The sequence below is a fragment of the Platichthys flesus genome, chromosome 9 (genome assembly GCF_949316205.1).
Source record: "Platichthys flesus chromosome 9, fPlaFle2.1, whole genome shotgun sequence".
Classification (NCBI taxonomy): domain Eukaryota; kingdom Metazoa; phylum Chordata; class Actinopteri; order Pleuronectiformes; family Pleuronectidae; genus Platichthys; species Platichthys flesus.
In genome coordinates this window covers 744,649-754,877 of record NC_084953.1, presented here as the reverse complement: position 1 = coordinate 754,877, position 10,229 = coordinate 744,649, and the positions used below count along the sequence as shown (strand labels likewise).

At 47.1% G+C, this 10,229-nt stretch overlaps 1 protein-coding gene across 1 annotated transcript; it reads right to left on the bottom strand.

The window, feature by feature from the left end:
- Positions 1-1,066: 1,066 nt before the first annotated feature.
- On the bottom strand, positions 1,067-8,425 carry ntmt2 (N-terminal Xaa-Pro-Lys N-methyltransferase). Its single transcript, XM_062394852.1, has 4 exons — positions 8,082-8,425; positions 4,430-4,602; positions 2,617-2,869; positions 1,067-2,362 (listed from the first exon to the last, which is right to left on the bottom strand). The coding sequence occupies exons 1-4, from the start codon at positions 8,269-8,271 to the stop codon at positions 2,106-2,108; spliced, it is 873 nt and encodes a 290-aa protein (XP_062250836.1). The 5' UTR covers positions 8,272-8,425; the 3' UTR covers positions 1,067-2,105.
- Between the last annotated feature and the right edge of the window lie 1,804 nt (positions 8,426-10,229).

The window sequence follows — 10,229 nt, the reverse complement described above, 5'->3', positions numbered from 1 at the left end:
GTGGTTCCCAGTCACCCAGACAGAATGTTCAGTATGTGTCTCGACCGGCCAACAACGGAGCCTGTTGACTTTCCTGTGTTTTGACGTCTGACTCCAGCGTTGGTGCTGCAGGGGGAACTTGTGTTTTACATATTTAACCCAACGCAGAAACACAAACTCAGAGTCGGTCACATCTTCCCCCGGAGCGCTCTGTCCTCCTCCCGTCAGCTGTCGGAGATACAGTCGCTCTGGACCCGGGCCCAAACCTCTGCTGTGCTGATGTGACGGGACAAATTAGCGTTACCGCGGCTAATGTATTCAAACTGCTGCCGAGCGGCTGCCGAGGACGTTGAGCCGGATTAGAAGCGATCGGCTCGACGGCCGGCGACGCTAAACTCTCCTGAAAAGGTGACGGCACATTTGGCTGAAGAGAGAGAGAAAGAAAAATGACCTACAAGTTTAACTTTGGGGCATTTTTGATGTTTAACGCACACGGGATGTGGAGAATGTGTTGGTTCCATTCACATCTCCAGAGCGATCATCTCACGCTATCTGTCCTTCAACACTCACACCATGCTGGAGCTTCTCAGCGCCGGGCGACTCCCTGACAAACTCTCCTTTCATGAGTCGCTCTGGACGAACGAGTCGCTCTACGCTGTCGAGCGCACACGCACGCTCACGCTGAATATCTGAGGCGACTCCTGGACGTGTTTCATGCTGACGACATGTGACAGGCCTGAAATGAAGCCAGGGCAGATATGAAAGCCGGCACTGTCTGTCAAAATCAGGAAATAATCAGCCCCCCCCACCACCACCACATCCAGCTCAGGGGCCCAGCTGAAAGTCATTAGCCCAAAACAATGTGCTGCTTCTACTGTTAGTCTGAAAATATAATAACAGTCATAATACTTAGGAGATTACCATAACCGTCTGAGAGGATCTCAATGATCTGGTGTGCTCGGTGGAGGATGGTGTGAGGTGTTCCAGTCCTGATTATAATGACTGAAGGTGATCTGCTCTAATCCCATTAGTCCCTGTTTGGAACACGGATGAAAAACATTAGATATGAAAAGACAAACTGCATCCATATGCTTTCAGAGCTTTAGAAAAACACTCAAACTTCAGTGTTGATGTTGTTCAAGTGAAGCAGCACAATTCTACATGTACACACACACACACAAGAAGTCAATATAAAAATGCAATTTTACAAGCAAAGTATAAAACACAAGGTCACATAAAAACAAAATCAACATCTGACCGACCTGTGAGCGAGCTGAAGGAGATGAATGGAAATCTGTCTCTGAGATGTTCTGTGTTAATGTTCGTCCGACAGGTGGAAGAAGAGATTCTCCCCTCGTCTCTCTCTCTCTCTCTCTCTCTCTCTATCTCTCTCTCTCTCTCTCTCTCTCTCTCTCTCTCTCTCTCTCTCTCTCTCTCTCTCTCTCTCTCTCTCTCTCTGCTGGTTTGTGGACAGCGCCCCCTATCTGACCAACAAACTGAGCTATTATAATAATAAAAGGTGTGAAGGTAAAGGCCTGTGATCAGATATCATGTCTACCTCACATATGTAAATGCAGATCACATGTTCATTGTGCACAACAACATTTGAATCCAGTCCACTATGACACGCTACTGACACGTTACTGACACGCTACTGACACGTTACTGACACAGGGTCAGTGGGAGGAGGAATCCAGCAGTAAACCTGAATTCACATGTTATTCCAATGATGCTGCGACAGGAACCAGCTTCTCCCACAGAGACTCGAGGCTCGGACGTTTGATGCCGGCGGACACCGAGCCTGGTGGTGGACAGTAAATCACAGAGTGTCTTTGTGGACACGCCGGGTGCTTCTGTGGAGGTTTAATTCTCCACTGAAGCTTTATCTCATGTCAGTGCAGAGCAGGAGGCTCCTGTCTTCTCCCCGTCACCGCGGCCCTTCAGGATTTATCTCCTGGTGACGTGAGGAGCTCTCGCTGTGTTTCTGTAGGTTTTAGAGAATCAATCACGAATCGTAAGGACTTTAGCAGAACTGGAATAACACGTGAATTCTGCTTCATGGTGGATTTCCCTCCTGGTTTTTGAGAAACAACAATCTGAAACTTTTCACAGAACCACTGTGGCGTCTATTTCATGGCGATCATCCAGACGGGCATGATGATCTCAGGGAATCCTTCCTGCAGCTCCGCCTCCAGCACCTCCAGGCCGGCCTTGGCGATGATGCACTTCATGATGTCCAGGTGGCGGCTGATGGTGCTGTCGATGGAGTCCAGCTTGCAGCCCTGCCGCGCCATATTGTCCTTCATTATGATGACGCCGTTGGGACGCAGGCTCTTCTTACAGCGAAACAGGAAGTTCATGAGGTCCTTGTCTGTCAGGTGACCTGAAGAAGAAAGAAGAGTTCACAGGGAAGTTTGAGTCTACACTCTGAACTGATGATTCTGGATCATGCATCAGCTGATTGAGATACTCTGGATGTCATCCACACACATCCTTCCTGAATCGTTCCCAGGGCCAGAGGAGAGTGATATGTTCTCCTGCGGGGGGGCTGGTTCTGGTTGGTCCAGAACCTCAACTTGAGATCAGTGATGTGTTGATAAGGACTTTCTCAGGTGAACTCGATACGGAGACACTTACAGGCCACCCACTGCATCCAGATGACGTCGTACTTGTTCTTCGGGGGGGTGAACTCCTGCAGGTTGTAGCAGTAGTAGGTCTCGATGCGGTCGGCGTCGTCGCCCAGGTACTCCTCGTGTGCGTGCAGCAGGAAGTGCTCCATCATGTCCGCCATTTCCATCTTCTCAAACACAGGAAGGAGGACGCCTTTGGTCACGCGCCCGATCCCGGAGCCGCAGTCCAGGGCGCAGTGCGTTCCGGCCTTACCTGGACCCTGTGGGTTCAAAACCGAACATGTCAACTCACGGTTTGTATTAAAACTGAGTTGAAAACACAAAACATGAGACATGAGTTTAAGTTTCTCAGAAAACCAAATGTCTGCTTCCCTGCGGCATCTTATTTCCATATCTCTGAGCTCGTCTGATCCAGATGTCGAGGCTCAAACGCACCGACGCCACAAACACGTACACGTCAGTTCCTCAGGTCAACGAACCCTTGACCTTTACCACAGGGGAACAGAAACTCTCCTCTCTTGAATCACGCTGCTTTTCTTCCTCTTCATTTGGTATTCTGACCCCCCCCCCCCCCCCCCGGTGTGTGATGGAATGAGAGACGGGGCCCGAGGAGCTCTGCCCCTGCTACACCAGGCCCTGGCTTCAGTGAACTGCTGACATGTTGCTCTGTGCAGATGGAGCTCAGTTTCCTCTGGACTCTTTCTAGATCGAGTCCTTCTGCACGTCAGCTTCAAATAATAATAATCCTGTTCTCAGCTTAAAGTATTAGATCAATTGTAAATCATTTATAAAGCAAAGTAACTTCTGTCCAGGAGCGTCACATGTTATGATTTTCAGGTTTACAACTGTTCAATAACAGTTATCAATAACTTTTACTTTCCTGTTTTAATTCAATGTTACTGACTAATCACTCTGATCTACAGTTAAAACCTTTGTTTTCTGTTCTGATTAGTCAGAGAAATTTAATTAAATTGTGAGTCACTACATATGTGTATGTTTGAACAGTGAACTTTGCTAAGTTTTGTTTCTATTGTTGTTTGAATGTGTTAAAGTGAACGTGTGATGTTATAGAGCCGGTGAGAGTGGGTGCACAGTTTGTTGTGTTTACGTTTGCAGAAGAAGAATCAGTCGCTTGGTCGAGCTCCTTTAAAACCTCCAGTTTATAATTAGAGCTCCTGAAACGCTGATCCTGCAAATAACCTGCTCCACCAAGTGCCTGCACTGAATGAGCATCTAAAAACAACTCAGCCCACACTTACACGTGCAACACACACATACACACACACACAGACACACACACACACACAGACACACACACACACACACACTCAGTTCTAAACCACATTCAAATCTATGAAACTGTAGATTTTGTTAGACACAAAGAACAATAAGAACATGTCGCCTCCTTTTCCACTGTTGTTAAATTATTCTCGTAAAGAAGTGACCACAGCAGAGACGGATCAGCGGCCGTTGGCTCCGCCCACTCTGTCGGGTGTTTATGGAGCTGGCATCGAGTCGGTGTCTCCAGCGTAAACTGCACCCCCGCCTCCACCCACATGAAGCAGGACGGAGTTCTTCTCGTGGACGGAGGACGATGAATTCCTCGTCCAAAATAAACCCTGACGTGTGAATTCAGACCCAGCTCCACATGCAGGAGTAAAGTGAGACACGCGTGGACAGACGCCTCAGGAACATGTGAGAGACGATGGAGGAGCAGCAGATTGTCTCCCCTGACCTTTGACCTTCACTGGGACAGAACCTGGGACATGTGATTCAACGTGTTTGCTCTGATATTAAATCTGCTTCTCCGTGGCACTCACCACAAACCTCTTCAGGAACTGCCTGGAACCCTCCAGGTCCACGTGGGAGATCTCCACGAAGTCTCCCATCATGCCCTCCTCCGAGGCCTCCACGTCCTCGTAGAACTGCTGAGCTCGGTAGTAGAACTGCTTCTCGCCCTTGATGTACTCGCAGGTGACCGGGAACAGCTTCACTGTGGACACATCGAGACAGAGGCACAACCTGGGTCATGTTTTCACTGTTCACACTTTGTGTTGAGTTTCCCTGAAAGTTCCTGGTTCATATGAATTCACTTTGACCCGAGAGCTCACAGCCGAGGGCGGGGGGGCTCAGTGTGTTCATGACTGTGTGTGTTTAACGAACCCCTTGAAAGCTCTTTTTTATATTTTCCTGATAACGAAGCAGAAAGAAAAAAGGATCGGATTAGTCATTTGTAACGTGCACGTTTCTATTTAGAGCGGATTGTAAAACGGTGTTAATTGACTTGTCAGTGATGATGTCAGCAACATGGTCAGTTAGGCTCCGCCCTCCACTGCTCCTCATTGGGTTGTTTCTGGTCTAAACACTTTGGGTGGAAACGTGGACTCAGCAGCACGGAGCTCACAGGTGGGATTCAGACTCATGTGTGAAGCGTCAACGTGGATCAGAGGAGAAGTTGTCGTTCCAGTTGTCGTTCTTGTGAGCAGTTGTGTGTTTGCAGCGGATCGGAACGGGACAGGAAATGCTGGATGATGATTGGATTACCAGACGACTATAAATAAGGACCCGCTGTGCTTCTGTTGCGCTCGGCTCAGCTGTTCTGTGACATGTGACCACGCGCTGATGGATCCGTCCACAGCGTCCTGTCTTTACAGATGTTCCCTGTCACCACTTGAGAAAAGGTTCGAATCCCTGAATGAGCCGAGTGTTCTGAGATGATGTCAGCGACCTTTCACGACCTCAGTTCTGCTGAGCTCAAACAAACATTAGACACTAATGCAAGGGGGGGTGGGGGGGGGGGGTCAGGATCCTCCAGAGGCAGCATTCATGACACCTCGGTGAAACACTAAGAGGGGGGGATTAAGTTACTGCCGTCCTCCGTCCTAGAAACATCAGGACGAGAGGCGGAGCTACTGAAGCTTCACTGGCAACAAGATGCAGAAACCGACCAATCAGAACGCGGCTCTCCAGGCACGGTCCACTTCCTTGTGAGGTGATGGAAGATGTCGCTATGGCGTCGGGTTCGATGGGTGGAACTGTCCCGTCTCCAAGGCTCCTTCACACAGGCCCACCGATGTGTCCGCCCCCCCCCCCCCGGGACACAGGTGGATCCTTCTCAGGCCGTCCTGTCCCAGGATGACTTGCTCTTCAGTGATTGGTCATGTGATGGGTTAGCCTAACTCTAACCCTAACCCACCTGCAGCTCTGTTGTTAGGCGAAGGTGATAAGGACGGGACAAAGGGACACCCTGTGGACAACTGTCTCCTTCAGTTCAGCCCTCACTGTCTCCACGGCGGTCGATCACGTCCTCCCAGCCGGTGTCTCAGCTCGTCCTTCAGAGGCTGCATCTGAAGACAGACTGTGTCCCAGCAGCTGGACTACAGACGGTCTCAGGCGGAGAGATGGTGGTCTAGTGGCAGAAACTTGGACTATGGGCAGAGAAGGTCTAGAGTCAGTAAGAGCAGAACAGGAGGTAGAACCTTCAGCTACCAGAAAGGGTCTCTGGTTCGTCTCTGGTTCGACTCCACGGAGAGACAACAAAAGACGAACCTGGTTGATCTGTCCAAAAATCCAAGAGTCTCCCTACCCTGTCTAGTGCCCCTGAGCAAGGCACCTTACTCCCCCAACATCTGCTCCCCGAGCGCTGTACATGGTCGCTGACTGCTCTGTGTGTCCTGCACCAGATGGGTCAAAACCAGAAGTTAAATTGACCTACCATTGCATGGGTGTGTTGTGCATGTCTGTGAATGTGTTTGGTATGAATAAACATATCTTAATCTTAATCATCACTGTCCGGTCTCTGTGTCCCCTGAAGGTCGTCTCTGAGACACGTGGGCCAGTGAAGGAGGAAGCCTCTGAGCTGGGACTCAGCTGTCATGTGACCCGTCAGGACCCTTCCCGAGGAGGAGTAAGTTTAGAAACAACAGGACAACGTCCACGTCTGCCAAGGAGGAGTCGGTCCAGACCACGTCCATCTGTCCCTCACCTTCAGGACCGGCTCACTACAGTAGCAGGTGACCTTTGACCTTTGGAGGAACAGGATCTGAGACATCTGATCACCTAATAACAGAGACGATTTAAGTTTATTGCTGATGTCTTCATCCTAAATGTGAATCCTGTGTCCCTCGTCCCACGTGTGTAAAGTTACAGTCGATGTATTTTAGACTTGTGGTTTTCTGTATGAATGTATTTACATGTAGAGGCGTCATGGCTGCTGACCAGTAATCCCAGTGACATGCGATGCTGCTGCTGGTCGAGCTGTTAATGGCGCTCTTGTCAAGATGGTGGTAAAGAGAGAACGGCGTCTTGATGCCAAAGTGACAGCAGCTCCCAGCTCGTGTTTCTGCTGCCGGAGGCGAGTCCTCGGCCGGGGGGGGGGGATCAACTTCCTCTGCAACTTACAAGCTCCAACTACGAGGAGAATAATCACAATGCCCCCCCGAGCGTGTTCGAGGCTCATTGGTTCACATCTCCACCCGGGAAGCATCCGACTGAGCTGTCAGCACAAAAACACCTGAACCAACTCCCACAGAACCTGGTGGAAGGGTCCACAAATATTCACTTTTTCTTTAGTATAATTCATGGATCTTGATTTAATAAATCAGTCCTATTCAGACAGATATTTATGAGTGTGTGTAACTTGGTTCAGATTTCAGATTTCTTTCGTCTGCACGCGAGCTCCTGTTTCCTGGTTTTATGTGTTAGATAAATGTGATGTGTCGCAGCTTTGTTTCTCATTATATTGTGAATAAATGTTGTTATTAGTGTAATTTAAAGTTGTTAATAACTTGTTCAACACAAACTTCTTAAAGATTTGCTTCTCAGTGTAGGAAGATAAAAACTAATTCAGAAAGATTGATTTATATTTATAATTTATCTCTGACCCTCTATAAACTTCTGTTTTAATATCCAGATATATTTGATTAGCTGCAGTTGAAGCTGTTATTGAAGTGAGGACAGTAAATACTTCACTGACTCCACAAGAGAAACAAATGATTCCTTTAAATTAACATATTAGTATTTTGCAGGATTATTTTTCTTTGTTTTCAGTCACAATATGAAGAAGTGAACATCATGAAATGTTTGTGGGAAACAAAGAGCAGATTTCAAATGAGTTCTTCACATGTTTGACTTCAAGATAATCAAAAAAAATGTTGAATATATATTGATGAAAATCTGTCAGAAAGTTTATTTTGATGTGAGTGACGGGAAATACTTAAACACATTGTAGATCTTAACTTAACTGTGTAATGTTATTATGAGCAATGTTACCGTGTGAGATATAACTGAGTACATCTACTCATTTTGTGCTTTTATTTATTTATTAGAGTGTGATGTGTCTACATCGTCTGTACCACTGGGTAACTTGTATTTTATGTTTGGAAAACTATGAGCAGAAGTTTGACTAGAACATGAGAGTCCATGTGTGAACCTCGGGGGGGGGGGGGGGGGGGCTGGTGGGGCCCTGCTTACCCATAGGAGTCTTGTCCAGCAGGTACAGGTAGCTGGCGAAGAAGTCGCTCCTGATGGCGTGGTGCAGGTGGAAGGACATGCTGTGGCGACACATGGTGGCGTCCGTCTCCCTCCACCGGTCCGTGAAGGCTTTGTGATACTCTACGTTGGCCGATGAGGAGCTGTCGTGGTTCTCCAGGGGGATCTCCATGCTGGAGGTCGAGTGGTCGAGTGGTCGAGTGGTCGCGTGGTCGAGTGGTCGAGTGGTCGAGTGGTCGCGTGGTCGCGTGGCCCTTCACGGAGCGATGCCTGTCTGACGGTGCAGCAGAGCTCCTCTCCGTCACGCTGCCCGACCGACACACTGATTCTCCAGCCGCTGCTAAATCTGTCCGGCTGAGCGTTGGACAGTGTGATCGGCAGAGATCCGTTTCAGGGGGGGGGTGCTCAGCTTGACGGATCACCTGCTGACTTGAAGGGAGTGGGGGGGCTGGCAGGGGCCAACGAGCACACGGGCAAGTTGACTTCAGGCTGTGCATTCCTGCAGCACATAGGATTCCGGCCTCTCGGCCATATGACGTCTCCTAAAATTAGAAGCGTCTCCTGTGTTGTGGTGGTGTCTCCTGGTTCCTCCTCCCAGAGACGAGGAGGAACCAGGACTCCGAGTCGCCTCCTTCTCCCCTCGCCTCAGACCTGCAGGGAAGTTTCTGTTCACAGGATGATGAAGACCTGTGAGGTTCAGAGAACATCTCACGCTGACATGTTACAGTGTATGAAAGATAAACTTCATTTTACAACAATACACTTATCTAGTTATAATGTGAAATGCTTCACGTCATGTGATAAAATACAGTTACAACCTGAATCTCATGTTTGAATGATAAAGCTCATCTCTATGTGTCTACATCCATTTACACCTGGTTAGCTTAGCTTAGCATCGAGGCTGGAGCACAGCAGAGCACCAAGCAGATGAATCCACAGCTCAAACAGATCCATTATATATTTCTTGCTTTTTACTGGGACCAGATGTTTTTTGACATTAGTGCGTGTTTGACAGAAGTTTTTACAGATGTGTGAACCAATGGGCTCGGAGCTGAGCAGATCAGGACGTCAGGACGTATTTGTTGGTTTAAGTTTCGCTGATAATTGAAAAATAACTCCAGAGTGAAACCGGAGCCTGGACACGTCGACCTTTGACCTCAGGATCATTTACAGTGGTGTGGTTGGCAGTTTGCAGCTCTGGTTCGTTACCTTGAAAAGGAAAAGTTCTGCAGCCGACATGTTTAATGGATGAGGAGATGGTGTCTGCTTTATTTTAATATTTTCATGTAAAACAAATGATCTTAACACGTTCTTTTGAAGCAGTTACTCTATATTATTATGATAATTATGTTATAATATTCTGATACATCCATCACCAGCCACAAGTTAAATGGTGACATCATCCCATAATGCACAGAGAGCAGATTTATGAGAAGGAAAGTTGGGTGTCATCTATAAGCAGTGATGAGGAAGGGCCCCAGCATCGAGCCCTGGTGTTCCCCTGTGGTGAGGGACAGGAATATCTGTCCTCCATGACACATGACTCATTGAAGGATCCCCCCCCCCCACCCGACACCTACATCCATCATATCTGCAGAAAGGTTTATTTCTGTAATAACTGAGAACGACAACTTCTTTTCTTTAACGACCGCTTAACTTGGTACATTCTGAAATTAATAAAACAGACGTGTTCAGTCAGCTGAGTTTAATTTTTAATGTTTCTATTTTATTTTTAATAATTTTTAAGAGAGAGGATTGACTGATTGACACAGAGAGAGAGAGAGAGAGAGAGAGGGATAGATAGATAGATAGATAGATAGATAGATAGATAGATAGATAGATAGATAAATTAATTGAAAGATAGTAAATAGATAGATAGATATAGATAGATAGATAGATAGATAGATAGATAGATAGATAGATAGATAGATAAATTAATTGAAAGATAGTAAACAGATAGATAGATAGATAGATAGATAGATAGATAGATAGATAGATAGATAGATAGATAGATAGATAGATAGATAGATAGATAGATAGATAGATAGATAGATAGATAGATAAATTAATTGAAAGATAGTAAATAGATAGATAGATTGATAGATTGATAGATTGATAGATTAATTGATT